This window comes from Lepisosteus oculatus, chromosome 9, assembly GCF_040954835.1.
Source record: "Lepisosteus oculatus isolate fLepOcu1 chromosome 9, fLepOcu1.hap2, whole genome shotgun sequence".
In the NCBI taxonomy this organism is placed as follows: Eukaryota; Metazoa; Chordata; class Actinopteri; order Semionotiformes; family Lepisosteidae; genus Lepisosteus; species Lepisosteus oculatus.
In genome coordinates this window covers 3,866,345-3,884,293 of record NC_090704.1, presented here as the reverse complement: position 1 = coordinate 3,884,293, position 17,949 = coordinate 3,866,345, and the positions used below count along the sequence as shown (strand labels likewise).

At 39.3% G+C, this 17,949-nt stretch overlaps 1 protein-coding gene across 1 annotated transcript in view; it reads left to right on the top strand.

Annotated features, from left to right (window-relative positions):
- ak5 (adenylate kinase 5) overlaps positions 1-17,949 on the top strand; it is a 60,811-nt gene that overhangs the window by 27,559 nt on the left and 15,303 nt on the right. Inside the window, exons 7-8 of the mRNA XM_006634767.3 lie at positions 5,911-6,001; positions 13,948-14,024. Coding sequence (XP_006634830.2) covers positions 5,911-6,001; positions 13,948-14,024 — 168 coding nt within the window. The remainder of the gene's footprint in view (positions 1-5,910; positions 6,002-13,947; positions 14,025-17,949) is intronic.

The following is a 17,949-nucleotide window of genomic DNA, read 5'->3' as shown; positions in this document are numbered from 1 at the left end:
CGAGCAACCATTAAAGCCAAATAAAACTACACCACAGCAGAGGGGTATTTGACCAACTGGGACTTAAAGGGTGGAAAACTCGAATGATTAATAGAGGCTATTGAAAGCTTTGTGCTCCAAAACAGAATTTGCTCATAATGTCTTGATTGTAATTATACATTTATAAAGAACTGAACTGAACTGAAGCCTCCAATCGAGCCAGAGACAATATATGTGTGGAAAACAACAAAAATCATTAGTATGCTTTTGAGTAAAAATCCATTTTAAAAAGGCTGTGTTTGGGGGGAGTGAGAATGCGGAGTGTCCTGTGGGCGTTTTTAAAGCATGGATTTAGCACTTTACACAATCACAAGACAAAATCTTTTACTTCAGAAGAACGTTATGTCCTTTCGTGCTTTGTCAGTTGTTTTCCCATTTCAGTGTCACATTTGAAATAGTCTGGCATACATATGTGCGCACTGTTTGTCTTTTGGTGGATGTCACATTAAATCTTAGGCACCGTGGCTCAAATACAAAAAAAAATATGAGTTATGAAGTTATTGATCCATTTTTAACCATGACTGAAGTGAAGTTATTTGTCTTCCAACCCAGAAGCCATGATTGCTCTTGGATAATTTCACATCCACTCGATGGCACAACAGGCTTGCTCAGCATTTACCTTCAGACTCGCCACTAATAAATAATGCTGACGTGAAATGAGCTTTAGGGCAAAAGGAGACTCAGTCTTCACAGTTTGTGCTTTAATTAATGAAGACACAGCTGTCATGCAAACCATATGGAATGACAGGACACTTCTGTGCTCAAGGAGACTTCAGCGCTGGTGACAGTAATGCTAACAAAAGTGGTGTTTGTGTGTCACAATTAAATTACTTCTTTGGTGAATAAACAATGCAATAAGCAAGAATAAATCGATAATATACCATTGCAGAGCTTTCAGCTTATGAAATGCATCATTTGAGGAGATTCAGATGAGTGGATTGGTGCAACAATATGATTTTTCACAGCTTGCTTCCCAATAGGAAGCAACAGCTCATTCAGAGGTGATGAAATGAGCCATATTTGAAGAATAACTGAAAAAAATAATGTCTACTCGTAGCAACAAAAAAATATCCCTGCCTTTTTAGGTTATTCTTTTTTTATTCAAAAAGGTATACAAAAATGTATACTCTATAAATGTATGTGTTCTTTATTAAGTTTGAATTTGATCCCCCCAAAACGTAACAAACTAACTTTGATATGATAAAACTAACAGTATCTGTAAAAGTAATTTATTGTTTCCTCATGTGAAATATGCCTTTGTCCAAAAGTTTTGGAAAGCTAAATTGTTAACATGAAAAAGCATTACATATTGCACAGGCAAAATAGAGACGTAACAGGTTTACAAAAGATTTGATATAACAGGATGGAAAGTAACAAAAGTCAATCAAGTCTAATTTTCCCTCTGATCCAAATGAGCAACTTAATTAATTTAGTGTACAGTAAGCAGTTTGCTTACATGGAAAACTTTATTACATGTAATTAATTATTATGTTATCTATTTAAGTAATTCGCAATATTATAATTCATTGAATAAGATAAATCAGTTTTTTGTTATCAAACATAATTACATGGTATTGTCATATTATAATTATTTCATCTGTTTGCGCATAAGAAATATACTGTATGTAACAGTGGGATTTCACAAAACATTATACATTTCATTGTGAATAAATATATCAGGTAAATGTGGGAGGAAATTCAGTGTTAAGTTGCAGCAAGGAAACTGGTTTGTACTGAAAACAGAGAAATGAAATATTACAAGGGAGGAGTGATGGGAAATGGAGTATTTCAGCTTGATGTGTTTAATTATAAGTTTTAGGAGTGATGAGAAATGTTTCAGCTTCACATGTTTATTATTTTTAGGATTGATGGAGAATACAGTACCGCAGTTCAGCATATTTCATTACGATTTTCATTGTGGTTGTTACTGATTGCAATTTTATAAAAACTAGACAAGTGAAAAATACTTTTACTGTTGTTAATATAAACAATTTTTCAAGGGGCGGGCTAGTTGTGGTGAAGAAAAGACACCGGCATCAATAATACTTGGACTTTCCTCATACTCGGGCTTTCCTAATTGCTTTTGTTCAATATTATAGCCGTTTGAAGGGAATCAATTTATTAGTTTGTGAGATGGAAGACTGGAATTCACAATCTGAAGTACAATTACTGGGAGTCTCATAAAGAATCAGGATGAAATTAAATTAGGTTCTGCACATCGTATGCTACCCCCAACAGTGGAAAAGCTTAGTCATGGTAGCATTGATTATTCAATAAAGCCCAGTTTCCTGGTTCAGAGCATTAATGCTTCATCATATCTTTCATATCCTTGTTTTAATGAGGCCTTGTATTATGTTGTCATGTGCACATGCAGATTAAAACAGAGTTACTTGGTGTTGGTCTTCAACACTTACATAGATTTGTATTAACTTTGCCAGAAATTAGACCTCTTTGAATTGGCATACCTTCATTAAATATAAATTATGAAGTAACAAATTGCATAACAGAACCAATTGCAGATTGCTGATGTTAAATGTTATTACTTTCCTGCCCCGATGTAGAACTCTTCATTATATCCTAATTTTTCTGTCATCCTTCCTCACTTTGTTCACCTCACAGTATGTTAGTAATTCAGTGGAAACACTTAAAAAATGATATTTACAGTAAAATATGATGCCAAAATATACAGTAGATCTAAAATCGCACGGGATGCTGGAATCGTCATTTATAAAACGAATGAACCAGTAAGAGAGACTTCACGCAATTAAAACCCGTCTTATAGTCGTTTGTTTTCAAAACTTTATAAAATGTGTGCCGCAGCTGTTCAGGAGATAATATTAAAACTGTGTTGCAGTACTGAGCCTCTGCACAATGGGTTTTTCCACTCTTAATTAGGCTTGTAATTTTTTTTTCCGAAAAAGAAAACAAAGCTGTTGAATATTTTATCTTCGTGTGGCACAAAATCGCTTAATTTGACTGTCAATTGTACGACTTCACTTATTGTTAATTGCTTTTTTTAAGGCCTACAAGCTCACACTGAGAAAAGAGTTACCTTTCAGCGCTTTGTAGCATGACACGCTGAGAGGTTCCAACACGGGCTAGGTGAAATAGGCAGCTCAGGCTATGATACGAGCCTTGGAGACAGCGACATTGGGGCATGGCTGAGAAGCATGTGTGCTTTCAGTGATTGGGATGCACAATCCTGAGTTGCAACATTCAAGGAATGAGGAATGATTGGGCGTCACACTGAAAGAGCAAAATCCAGGACCTGAATTTTAATTTTTTCTTTTCCCCACTCACTGCGTTTCCTGTCAAGGAACTGTTCAGGTGTGTCTGCTGGGCTGCTTGTGAGTCAAGATCTCGGCGTGTGAGAAGAAATACAAATGCGATTAGAACTCTGCCAGACTCAATCCCAATTCCCTTTTGCTAAATTGACCCTTAATTGATCTCCAAGCCAGTGCTTTCTTTCTGTCTCTCCTGGTTGATTTACCCGTGTGAAACTGGTCCTTACAGCATTGTTTTATATTATTTCTTCAGGCAAGATACCAGGAACCAGCAACAGTGGGGGTTAAAATTGCCTTGCTCAGCCACAAAGGCAATTCCTCCTCTCTTTTATTCCACCGTTGAGTCTTATTTTTTCTCCTGATAGCAGTCTACTGCATCATGGTGTCAAAAAGTGCTGAATTGCATTGCTAAATAAAAACACAGTCTTGCTAAGCTAGCAACATAGGCATAGAATGAAAAAGCGTTTCTTTTCCCTTCATGAAATGTGATGTGAGGTCCCATAGTAAAAGACAAGCCTCTCCCCAGAGGCTTTTTACACTCAAGGTCGGGCTCTGTTGTTGCTAAAATCTGGAAGGTATCTCAGGTAGAAGTCAATATACACAAAGTTGTCACTTGGACACGCATGTAAAGTAACAGAACTTGGATTTGGATTTTGGGATTCCCTTAGCTTTGTTTAAGCTAAACATTCAAGTGACCAGTGTTTCTATCTGAATTGATCTTGAGCTGCCTCTTGATCTGCATTTTTGGTTCAAAGGTGCTCACATGGGCTTCCTATGCGATTGGCAATTGACCACATAAGCCCTGGAAAGCACTGCTCACCACACGATCCATCACAGACATTGGCAGGCACGTCTGCTAATTGGGCTTCTGCAGAGCAGGGAATGACAAAGAGAACAGGAAGACCTGCTGCCACCTTACACATTCATGCAGGTTTGCTGAAATAATGAATGAGAAAAGAAAAACAGAGTACATTCCCAAGATCCTTTGGCCTTAATATATATTTCCTCATTCATAAAAAGCAACCCATTGATAAGAAAAAAGCAAGGTCATTTATATTGCATTTCCAACTGGTATGTAGGGTATGTGGTGTGTAGGGTGAATGGAAGTGCTGTGTTGTGTAATGTTTGTACAGATGCTTGAGTCACTGAGTTTTTTTAACCCGTCTCAATTTTTAAGAACTATAAAACTTACATTCTGACCTTGCTACAAATTTATATCTAAATTATACAAAGCCTTATTATTTAATTGCTCTATTGTAGCATGCAAGTTACAAGTTACAAGGCGAAAAAGCTTTGCATGGACTAAACGGGCAGGGAAGTACTGTATGAATAGCTTCCTGCATGATTGTCATACAGATTTAAAAGAAAGCTTTTTAAATGACTGTTCAGGCTCACTTGAAAGCTTTGCAATTAGACTAATAAGGTTTTAAAAAATGCTTTATTACAACTAAAAGTAAAAGTTCAATTTTCGGTTTCCTGTGGAAAGGGTATCAATAATATTGAAATTGTTGACACAGAGACAGTATCTTTCATGGTGTAATATGTTAATGAAATGTATTACGTTTCTGCCAATATAAAACGCATTTCAATGTCAATATACAGTTTTAATGATCTGTCTAATAAGGTCGGATATTCATGTATAGCATGCAAGTGAGCATGACGTTCAAAACATCAGGTTCATTGTGTTGCATTGAGATTCTCTTTAAGATCATTGAAGCCACATTATTAACACAATTAATAAGAGATACATCCAGCAGAGGACCAAAAAGGACCTAATCACAAAATGATTTTTATGTCATCAGTAATTTTAAGTGTCTTCTGAAGCACTGAGTCTCTAATTGGGCAGCAGCTTCTTCAGCATTTCTCACGCAGAGGGGGATGCCAGCTGTGATGAAGGAGCAAGTTCTTCTCCACAGCACCAAGGTGCCAGATTGCAATGCAGCCTTCTGCTTCTGTCTGTTGTCAAGGAAACCACCGTAGGTAGCAGAAGCCTTCAGCATGCCTCTGTCTCTTCTGATGCTTCCTGAGACTTATTTAGGCAGTTTATGAAACAGTAGAATCCAAACCTATTGATTGCAACATGTGCTGTAGTAATCTATAGCCGAGACCTACTGAGGCAGTGAAACGAACACAAAAATGCGCAGCTTCTGACAAAACAGAGCCCCGGCGAGCTGTGCCAATACATCGTTTCTGTCAGATCCTAGATGCACATCTCCTTGTCTTCGAGGGCCAAAGTCCAGCAGGTGTTCTAGGTCTCTTTAAATACCCAAGACCTTCCTAACGATTAGCTCGGTTACGTCATTAGTGTATAGGACATGAGTCATTAGAGCAGAGATGGGTGAAGTTCCAAATTCATCATGGTGCTGGCTTGACCCATTCACAAACCACAGCAGCACTTGGTACAGAGCAGCTTTTAAAGTGGTCCAGAGATCCCGAGGTCTTTATCAGCGTATGTAGCCAACAGATCTTTTTGTCTGTATTTTAAGCTTCTGGTTGAGGGTAGCAATGCCGGAATTGAGGCAATAATGATCTTGAACCCCAAGAGCAGACAGAGGAAGGATACTCTCATTGACGTCTTTCTCCACAGCTTGATGCTGACAGAGACGAAGAAGACGTTTTCTATGACATCAGTGTGACTGTCGACAACAAACTGTTTCCCACCAAAGAACCTGTGGCAGGTAAGCTAAAGGTCTTTATTTTATGATGTTGAAAACAGTGAGGGATATATTTTAATTAGCACATATCAAAGGGAACAGAATGAAATACTAATGAACAAATAAAAAAACAAACATTGTAATTGCGGTCTATGTATTAAATTTCAAATAATTTTTTTAAAAAAGATTACTGTTTAAGTGAGAAACAAGATGTTCCTCTTCGCAATCCATTGCTACACTATTTCTATCCACAATGTCTCTCTAATTCGTGCAGCAGGGAGTTTTTGTTTCCATCCACTTTACAGAAGAGAATGAAACACAATGTTGATGTCATTTGTACAAGGGTTGACACAGGCTGACAGTGATGTGTTTGGTAAGATGTGTTTCTCAGCTGAGAAGAGTGTTTGAGCTCCATTTTGTTTACTGACTCTCACAGCATGTCCCTTGTAAAAAAGTGGCACTCTCTGATTTTCTTCCTGCATAATCACATAATCTGTGATGCCCCAGATATTTATGGTCTTCAGAATCTAGATATATGTAGATTTATTTGGAAAACAGATTAATTAAAACACAGTTGTCCTGTAAAGACACTCACCTAAGCAAAAGTTGAGCTCTATGACCCAGTATATAGCCATCATACAGCAGTAACCTGGCAGCAATTACATATGCCTTATAGGTTACTGCTAAACTGAAGAGTTATGAAAGTCGTCAATTCACATTGCTCAACATTTTCAAAACATTATAGTTCAAAGTGAACTACTTACAGTATGAGCTTCCTATATGAAATGTTGTAGTACATACAGTACATTGACCAAATGGAATTTATAACGGATGTTCCGGAGATCTTAATCTCTGTGTTGTTCCACTTACTTAAGTAATGTACTGTGTATCTATATATCTCACTCTCTGGACTTCCCTTTGCCTGTCTTTCCTGCCACACATCCACACCCTTGTAGCAGCTCCCTGGCTCATTCCTCATAAAAGTGAAGGGGATTCGGGAAGCCTTACCCTCACAGCTAAGGCGCCATTCCCTGAGCTCAGCGAGTCACACCAAATACTCTCTACATACTTCTCCCTCCTACATGAGAAGAGCTTTAATGCCCTTTGGGATGAAATATATACACTCTCCTATACACTAAGAGCAATGAGTTATTTAACATCATTTGAATATTAGCACAAGTGCTACTGTAGGTATATAGGTAATTTCCATATCCATGCCACAAAGGATCATCAGGCCAGAGCTTATCCATGTTTCCATGGCGTTTAACAAACACAAAGCATGTCATGGGGCGCCAGTCCATCACAAAGCCTCCAAGTACTTTGCTCAAGTTGCAGCAGCAGTGTCTGCAGCAGCATCCCAAACCCACAACCTACCTGGTACAAATTCAGGGGCTTACCCACATGCCTGTTCCTCAGTCCTCTGTATTTGGGAGAAACTAGTTACTTGACATATAATTTCTTTCTCCCTACACAACAAAAAGGCTAAAATGCTACTTCTTGTAGAGATCTGTCAGAACAAACTGTCAGTTGAAAGGAAAATGGCCTGCAGTAGAGAAGTGCCACAGAATAGCAAGGATTTCAGCAAGGACCGATTCTGCATATGAAACAAAAAATTGACAGACACATACAGTATTTTAAAAAAGCGGTAAGACATTTTTTTAAATTCCCATGTGATCCGGAAAGAGAGCAGAGTTCTTTTTGAGTTTGTGATCATAGGAGAAAATAAAATATAGGAGTTTAATCTGATGGATCAAGACCTTAATTGTATTTAGCTTCAGTTTCATTGTTATATGGACTTAAAAGATAGACTCTGTACCATTATCATTCAGTGCAATATCGATAGATAACTGTCCCAAAGTGGTGTAAAACTGGTGATGAACAGGATACAAAGATGAAGCCATTGGCAGAATATGATGGCAGAATATGAGTGAAATTGCTCATGAAAATCTGAAATAGTGTTATTTTAGTGATTTGTTGGTAATTGTACCCATTTCTAGGCATTTCGTGACACTTGCAAAAGCATACTGCTGAAGCAGATATGCACACTCTCTCCATTCGATGTTGAAATTGTCCTATTATAGGCAGAGGGCTGTGCCTTTGAAAAATGTCCCGGAAATACAATTAGGGAGACACAAATACGAGAGGTTGCAAGAGGTAATGAGGATTCCAGCCGAATCCTCTGACTGGTGTGGAATGTGTCGTTAATAGTCAAGGTCTTCATTGAAGTGTGATAGGAGGACAAGAAGACATTATGTCAGCGTTCATATTTCATTAATATTGCTTCAGGACATTTCCCTGTGTCTCATTTGATAACAATCATTGCTCATTCATTTCTAACCATCTCTCTCACGTAATTTAAGTTTTATTTACATTTAAATTGTGTCTTTCGGAGTTTCTAATTTCATTGCCATAGTTTATTCCCATTTGTGCCAGGCATCACAGACCAGTGCTGACATTTGTATAATGCGCAGAGACCAGCAATGAAATAGGATATTTCAAATGAACTGCTTATGAATGCTCCTCACGCCATCTCAGAGGATGCGTACAGCACGCCGAGTCAGTAATGACGACAGTATGGTTTATTTTACCAACGGCAACTGAGCCCCTTCTTAACAGCGCACACCTTGTGTGGAGTGGATTTGTAAATAGACTTATGGCAAATCTCAAAAGGCATCTATCAGAAGGATGAAGAAGGCACATTAGAAAAGAAAAGAACTACCGAATGATGGGGAAAAAAACTCCTGCTCCAGTGGACCAAATGCGTTGCAGCATTGCTGATTGTTATGAGAGGCTCGGGCGTCACCAGGGCTACGGTTTTAACAGGGCATGGCTGTGGGGGGCATGGGAGGAATCCCTCCAATCTTGATTGGATTGCACCTGAATAACGCTGAAAAATAATTCATGGCTTGATGTCATGCTCATTAGTATGGGTTAATGTCATTGTACGTTCATGGAAAATAATTTCCTCCACTTACACTCCACATAAATAATTATAGTGATACGGTTTTATTCGTGAGTGATTTTCAAGAAGCTCAATGCACAGTCAGAAGTGAAAGTAGTAAAAAAGAAAAGCACAGCAAATTAATTTAGTGACACAAAGAGTCAAATAGAACTAACTCATACATTCAAAGATCTGGTGAAAAGGAGGTTTTTAACAACAAAGAGAGATGCACAGCGTCACAGAATAAGTACAGTAGCTGCTGTTTTTTCCCCCCCAGACTGATAGGATAAACACTCCAAATTGCATAAGCCTACTTAACATCTTGGTTTCAAAATATGAGGTCTTTTAAAAATGAAAGCGCATGAGAGGGTAGTTGGCTCGGAAGCAGAAATCTAGATGAGAAATCAGCATCAAAACCCAAGAACTTCATTACTGGAGAATACATACAGTAACTGTGAACTACAGAGCTATAGTGCACTGCACAATGCTGGTGTGAACTCTTGTTGATTATTGTGAGGGCAGTGGGTTATACGTGCAAGGAGCTTTTCAGTGCACACTTAATGAACAATATAGTGGCATTTGGCGTGTTGTTTTTTTTTTATTTTGGACTGTTATTTACCCTTTTCACAGGATGTAAAAAGCAACATAGTTTTGAGAAGGTCAGGAGAGTGTGCCATTCCACCCACAGGGGGTTTGTGCTTTCTTGCGTTCCAATGTGTTACAAACACAGAAGAGACACTTACACCTCCGTCTTCTGTCCAGCCTCATTGGAATGATTAGCTCTTTGATCCCGTCTTTAAATTTCTCCAAAACTGACAACTCACAATGGGGGTGAGAGTGAGCCTCCTGCACGTCCCAGTCAATAGAACAGCATTATTTGAAACTGAGCAGATCACCCCTCTCTCTGCATCTCCACGGGCCGTTCTTCAGGAATCCCTGCTCTCAACTTGAATGTTAGCCTCCAGCAGCCGAAGAAGGTCATGCCACCAAAGGTCACTGAAACTCCTCTGACGAGCCCGTGTCCTTAATTAAACACCGAGCATGGCCTGTCCAGCCATCACAAAGGCTCAGGGCTTTTTAAAACCGCCAGGCTCTGCGGATCACTGAATTGCTTGCTTGAATGAGTTTTCTGTTCAAAAGGTTTCTCGAATGCACCAAGCCTTTCCTTGTCGATGCGGTCTATAATCAGATTTGTGTGAATGAAACTCTACCGGCTGGCTAAAGGACCCTTCAGGCTTGTTTCTCCTTGTGCTGGCAGGGTCTCCGAAGAGTCATGTCAGCGGATTTTTCTAGTAGCTGTATTCCATATACGGCACACGTACGAACGAGCATTTCTCACGGCCCTTCATGTGTTCTGTTGACTAACGCTGTTCAACCCAGCTTCCTGCAGCTCTCGGACGTTGTTGTCAGTTTTTCCACTTTCCCTGAACATCATGGGAAGAGGATGGATTTTCAAAACAAATTGGCTCGCTGTTTGGCGTCAACACTTTCTCTCTCTCTCTCTCTCTCTCTCTCTCTTCTCTCTCTCTCAAAAAAAGAAAATATGTGATTTTTTTTTTATGTCTCCAGATGCAATGTCTAACTGCCTGGTCAAGTGTGTCACCATTTTTATAACCCACATCTTCTTCCTGCTGGAAGATAATTTTACTGGAGGATAGTACCGAGGTCACAGAACGTTTGCTTCTGCAGATCTTCAGAAGCTGACACAAGGGTTGCCAAACCTGCAGAGTTGTTTTTTTTTTTAAGGAAATGATCTGCTGTTTCACAGTTGCCATCGGTAATGAGAAAGGACGGTTGCCATGAGCAACAATAACAGCAGTTTTTTTGCTTCTAAGGGCAGGATGGGTTTAGGCCCCCGCTAACAGTGCAGCTATTTCACAGCTGTGTGCACCTCAGCATGGTGATGAAACCGCTTTTTTAAAAACCACTCGGCTGACGAAAAATCGTTTAGCTCACGTCCTCATGAAACTGACCTTTCCCCTTCGGAGGATGAGTAACTGACGATGCCTAAAAGAGGGCAGGCTTGACCTACAGGAAGATGGAATCACACGTCTGAGAAATGGCCAGAAAAAAAAGAATTGCCACTTAAAGCCCACTAACGCCTTCTCCCTTGCGCAAGGCAAAAGCAGACAGAGCTCCTTGAATCGGAAAAGTGTGTTTTTTAGTTGAAATTTGAAGATGGTGCGGGCTCACCTCTGTCCAAAGGTGTAGTACTGAAGGTATGAGTCAAGATGTATTAATAGAATTCCTTCAAATAAAATCTCCATCACCTCGTAGCTTTCTGAAATGCAGCGACGCAGAACGTTACCCTTTCAGCAAAGACCACCTCATGGTATTTCATTCTGCTATTTCTGTATTCACCTCGGATGTGAAGGTGCCCTTTAACGGGGGGTCACTGAGAACCGTAGTCAACAGACCTTCTTGCTGGATGTACTTGTTATGATTCTCAGCATTGCAGGAATGGGGTCACGATAACATTAACTGAAAGGATACCAATAGGAGACCTTCGGTCTGAATGTGACTGATCCAATAATAAAATCAATTCTAGAAGAAACATCCTTAGAATTGAAAGATTACACAAATATCTTGCACATATAAAAATTAACAAAAGCAACAGGTGAACCCTTAAGCCAATAGCCTTGAGACATCATCAATTAATAAATATGCACTGATGATTATAAAGAAATTCATACATTACAGGAATACATAAGCACATAATAGTTTTATATTATACTATATAATATGCAAGAATTAGATACACTTGGTAACAGTCAAAACTTTTTGATCTGAACCTAAATCATTAGTTGAGTATTTTCATTACACCTCAGATGTTTAAACTAAGAGCATGACTGGGTAGCTTCCTGCAGTGAGGATCCAGTCTTCCACTACACTATAGGGAATGAAAGGAGGAACTGGCAGCTATATTGGAAGCAGTTTACCCTTTCTGCCACATTACATTTATTAATAATGTATGAAAATATATCTCTTATTTGTTTGCTCCGTTACAAAGACGGGTTCCTCTGAGCCACCCCCATAATAATGCAATGATATATTAGCATCATGCAAAGATGAACAGAAAGTCTCTTTTTGTGTGCAACCTTTTAATTGGATTGGTTTCAGTTACACTGTATTATACTTACACTGCCTGTCAACGTGCAACACGTGGGTTCATTTGGCCCGTTTTACTCGCCGTATAGTGGGCTGATCCAAGAATCACAGCAGGCCGTTTCTTGAAAGATCAGCAGGACAGAGCTCACAGGAAAGTCTCTGGCTGGTTGGTCTCCAGACTCACAACTGTAACCGGCTCCCGCGAAGCGTACGGTAGTTCAGGATCCCCTGCAGACGGTCTAATCCGAAAGTAAGTGGAGAGGGACTTCCGGGGGAGGTACCGCAGGACAGGACGGGTTGACAGGCAGGGGGGCGTGGCGACCGTGATCCGGCGCTCGGGGGGCGTGGCAAGGGCGAACAGATCCACGCAGGTCAAAACAGGGTAACGAGGCCAGATTTCTCTCTGTTGAAATGTGCTAAATTTAGGAAAGCATCTAACAGCAGTGCCCCCAGATTAATAGGATGGTTCCTTGTGAGTGGCTGGGATCTTCAACAGAGCATTAATTTCCCTGCTGAAAAGGCAGGGACCTAATGGAATCACTAGGCTTGGGGTTCACCTGGTGGACACAAACACATGCATTAGACACACACGGAGTGCTTAGGCCAAATTCAAGGGGGGCGGTTTCGTCCTTAAACATATTGAAAAAGTTTCTTAACAGTTAAAAGCTGAGAGTAGAGAATTGAGTGACACGACAATGCATAACTGATGAATGTAGGGTAGAACGTTTTTATGTGGTTTGTTTCTAGTCAGGAAACTTAATCTCTTTTAGAAGTTTTTTTTTAGCATATATTGTTTTGATGTAATATCCTACAATATTTAAGAACCTTCTCTCCCCCCCCCCCCCCCGTGGTCAAAAGGCCATTGTGTTTTTGTCTCCTTACTTTTCTGTAATCACAAATGATCTAATAGTGGTTATGATTCATCTTCAGCCATACACGGCCTCTGTATTAGAAATGTGACATATGTTGACTATTTGCAAATCCTCCAAGCTCTGTGTCCAGGATAGCTATTTGTTTTGTGTTTTATTATCTTTAATCTTAAATGACATCATTAACATGCAACATGTGATGCCTTTTCTTTGTTTTTTAATTAGAATATGACGTGATCATTTTAATATTCGGGGTGATGTAAGTTTACATTAATAGACTTGTATCTGTGCACAGCTCATGATACAGTATGTTGCCTAATGTGATCTATTTCTGATAATTTTGTTTGTTTCTGAGTTTCATTTGTGCTGTCGGATTGGATTCTGATCCTCACAGCAAAGATAGTTGGTCATTATCTAGAATTGATATGCTACGAAACAATAACATGAACACCAACAGAAGAATTATTCTGCTTCTCATTCTGCCATTCTGCACAGCCTGTTAAAACCTGTCAAAAGGAACATTTTACCAATTCATTTTGTAGACAATTTTAATCAAATCAAACAGCTTGACTTCTGCATTAGAAAAAAACTAAAAACCGCATAAATGAAGTCATATGACAGTAGAGCATTTGTAGGAGTGGGATAAGTTGTTACTATGGAAGAAATGTTTCTGTTTTTTTATTTCAATCATTATACAGTTTAAAAATATCACATGACTAACATAGACTCACAAGGATTCTACATTTTTACAATCTGCATTACATTTTAATTGCATGATCCATCAGACCACAGAGACTTGTCTTAGCCACTTTCTCTTCGTGTTCAGTCTTTAATGGCCTGAAAATGGTTCCCAGTAAGTGAATGCCTTGTTCAACGGAGGACAGAGCTCCGTTTGAACTGACCTCATCCAGTGAGTCACCTGTGATTTTCCCTTTCCTACTGGGAAGGAATATTAGACTAGGCACCAATCACAAAGCATTGACATCAAAAGGCCTCTTGTCCTGTCAGTCACAGTTCTCCTAATTAATGGTGTTTGTGATCTCCTGGTCTAGGCCCCAGCGAACTTGACCTCAGCCTGCTCGTAGATTCTGCCGACTCTGTGGATATGGGCTCCGAATTTGAAGAGCAGGTAACAGCACTTCTCATTCTTACAAATGCCGATTGATATCTTACTCTTTTTTCACTCCCGCCCTAAAAAGTCTGGAAAGGCGATCTCAATCAAAACTCGATTTTCAGAAGTTTGTATGTTTTTAGGACATAAGAAGATGAGAAATGTTACAGATGAGTGGGGGCCCATTCTGCAGATCTAGCTCTTGTGGTTGCTGGTAGCTACTTGGGCTAAAGATATCGTCCAGCCATTTCTAGAAAGAAGCCAGGGTGTCAGCTTTAACCATGTGGTTGGGTAACTTGCCCAAGACTCTCACAACCCTCACAATGTAAAGAAGTTCTCAGTTTTATGTCATGTTCACTTGCGTATTATGGTCCGTGATTCATTCTGTTGACTCTGTCAGTACCTTTGAGGCTCTTTATTACATGTGTCAGGTTTCACGGTCTGAATTCCAGAGGAGCAATATTTATTTTGTAACTTTTGGAACAAACATGCAAACAATATTCTATTGAGGTCTTACTATTTGATTGTACAATTCTGAGATAACATCTTTTGACTTCACCTCTGCGGTTTTTCCTCACGTTCTGTTTTTGATCACTCAATCCTGTAAACCTCCGAATAACAGCCCCTGTTGTCATTTTTCTTGAGTAGTCATACTACTGCCCAAGCACATGTTGAAATGGCTATTTCCATAATCATGTTATGACTCAGTACATGGCTTTCTGATGATGGATGGATGTTAGATCTGTATCCCAGAGCTATTTTATTTTATTTATTTTTGCTGCCATGCAGTGCAAACTCCACTTGTGCATCTTGTCTCTTATTAAATCCTCGCAATATCAAATATCTACAGTATTACAAGTATTCCTACAAGTGTTGGCAGTACTTTGTTTAAAAACAAACTGCCCTGTTTTGTGCGATCTTATCATTATAATAATAGTCAGTAAAGGGTTAAGAATTCTTTAAACGACATTACCATCATTTTAAACTCAAGAAACATAATATACTTCAGCCTCAATTAAACCTCAGAATTTTGTCTCATGCTATAATTTCCTGCAGGTCACCATTCACTACTTGTGTCATGTGGGTGTTTAAGTTTAATGGAATCACTATACAGTACCTGTCTTCTGTGTTACAGAAGTTTGCCTCATTATTACTGAAAAGCTCAATTGTAATGATATAACTAGTACACCCCCTTGCACACAATATTGTTTAATTTAGAAATGGATTAAACATATTTGTGGCATATTTACAACATAAGCAATTTACACTTGCTTATGTGGAAAAGTAAAAACTGCACCTTATCATGTCAGAATTTACCAGGATTGTTCACTGGGGGAACACGGATGGGTGCTATTGTATTTTTGGAGCAATCGCTAAGCTCAAGGGTGCTTTATTCTCAGAGTACATCTTCATTAAAGGGCTCTTTGTTGAAGATGACTCATTAAGACACGCTAGTACTGTAGGTTCCTGACTAGAGAGATTCTGCAATATGAGCAAATGCAATAAAAGCAGCTGTAGCAGCTACAGTACAGGGGAAAACAAGACATTTCATCAGAAACTGTGGAAATGACGCCTGCCTCACCTTCTCTCCTTCTCAAGCTCTCTTATGAAGTGAAGGGGAATGTTCTTTAGAGTCCTCAAGGATGGGAAATTGAATCCAAAGCAACAAACGATGAAGCAGGAGATCAAAAACAACATCGTTACAATGCAGGGAATTCACACAGCTGCACAAATCCATACGGGGCTATTCTGAGAACTCAACACCTCAATCTGAGTTCATTTATTTTCCCAAATGGCCAGACAAATTGAAATGTTCCTTGAGAAAGCATCTATACTTAGGAAAGATGACATCTTAAAAGGGGGATCTCTCTTTACAAACGGCACACTAGCACCTTCAAAATAGCAAGCATTCTTGAGAAAGTGATGCTAAGGCTTTTGGATGATATTCTTTTAAGGCACTGTGGTGTACTGCCATACAGGCTGCAAAGGTTAAGAAAACCCAGTGAAATCGTGGTAAGGAGAAGTAAAAAGGTACAACTGTCAGGATTCATGAGAATATAAGGACAAAGCCGGGTGAAAATGCAAGGAAACTACACCGAAATGCACTGGTACATTTTCATAAGGCTGCAAATGTGTTCAGGTCCTTTCTGCCCAATCTGGGGTTTGATCCCCAGAGCACATACAGTACAGCACCACTCCCTAGACAAATGCAAACTCCACTACAACCACTACAAAGTAAGATAAGGTGGCATCATCAGTACCAATGCACCCTGTGACACAATGCGTTCGCTTTCTTTAAATTGGCAGAGATCTGGCTTCTGAAGCGTCCTGTTACACAGGGTGGTAGTGACATCCACAGGTCAAAGGCAGATGGGGAAACCTGGGGGGTGTTGCCAGATTAATTCATAATCAGGCCATCCCCTGCATTGATTCATGTCGGTCATCAGTATCTTCAGAAAACCATGGTCAGCAGATTGCGCCCATTTTGCTCTCAGATCACAGTAAACATAAAGCCTGTTTTCTAGCATGAGTGAACACATGGTACTTGTTGTACTAGACATTTCTTGTGCACATCTGCCTCTTCAGAAGAACTGTGTTTTTAAGAGGTGGATTCATAGCTGACAGTTTCCCTCTGCTTTCACCCCACAACATCCTGAGAATGAGTGGTTTATTATTATTAACATTAATCAGAATGGTGCATAATAGATAAAACTCATAATGCATGGTGCAACAATCATGGCCACAGTGCTTTTGTGGTTTCTTACGCTGTAAAACCTTTCAGATATTTTTTGGTAATGCGTATTGAGTCACCATTGTTTTTAATATCCTGTATCCGAGCTGTGCAAACTCCACAGTGTTTACTGTTTCTGTTTGGTTTCCCTCTAATTTCCAGTTACCACACCCTCTTGTTTCTTTAATCTTGTTTTCTCTGCTGTACTCAGTCTGAAATGACTGACTTCCTTCTCGCAGCCTGTTACCCTGACAATCCTTCTCAGACTATTGTTCCTAAGATTATTATTCCTGCTTCCCATTCAGGGCCCTGTTATTTTAAGACCTTATCCATGAGCTCGTGTCTGAAAGCTGGAAACACAGGGACATCCCAGTTGCTATACATGATTATTAAAAAAAAAAGGAAGCTTGGTTTTAATTACTCTAAATGTATTTTTAGTGCATTTTATTTCATTTACTCTTTATCAAATAACATAATTAAACTAAAAATTCCTCATTCCTAAAGAAATGCTCTTACATTACCTTAGCAAAAGGAGAGATCGACTTTGACACAAATGCAGAGAACTGTTATTAAAACAAAAAATAGGATTTTGCTTAAAAACAAAATGTGGATTCTATGTACTCTAATACCTTCAGCATAATCAAATATTGCTTGTACTGTTTTTTGTTATATACAAAATATAAAAATATTCAAAAGCAAAATCTGGATTGGAACAGCTGATAATTTTCAGAAGTGTTTTTCTTTCCAAACAGATGCTTGCATAGCTGACTGTCTGGGATATTTTCAGACTCTCTAGGCAGAGTAGCTGGAAGCGTTATTATTCTTCTAAAGATTGTTCTATTTTTCTTTCATTTTGACACCAAGAAGGAACGAAACCTTTTGATACCTGAGGAATTGCCAGGACCACTGTGCTATTGCCCTTTGCCATCACCGGTACTGTATGTTGTCGGTGCTGTGCAGTTAAGTTAGCTACCTTTTGTAAGGAGGGAACTGCACATCATGCACAGCCATCACCTGAGATGATACATTTTTCCCTTTTCAATCAGTTCAAGCAATCAAATTCTAATTGCCACCAAATGAGATGACAAAGAGATCGTGGACTTAATATCTTAGTGTTTGCTGTTAAGTCGCCTGGCAGAGGGAATAACACACAAGGAAAGGTTCAGTTTGCCAAAACCCGCCCCTCACTTGGGAGGAATGAACCAGGGAGGC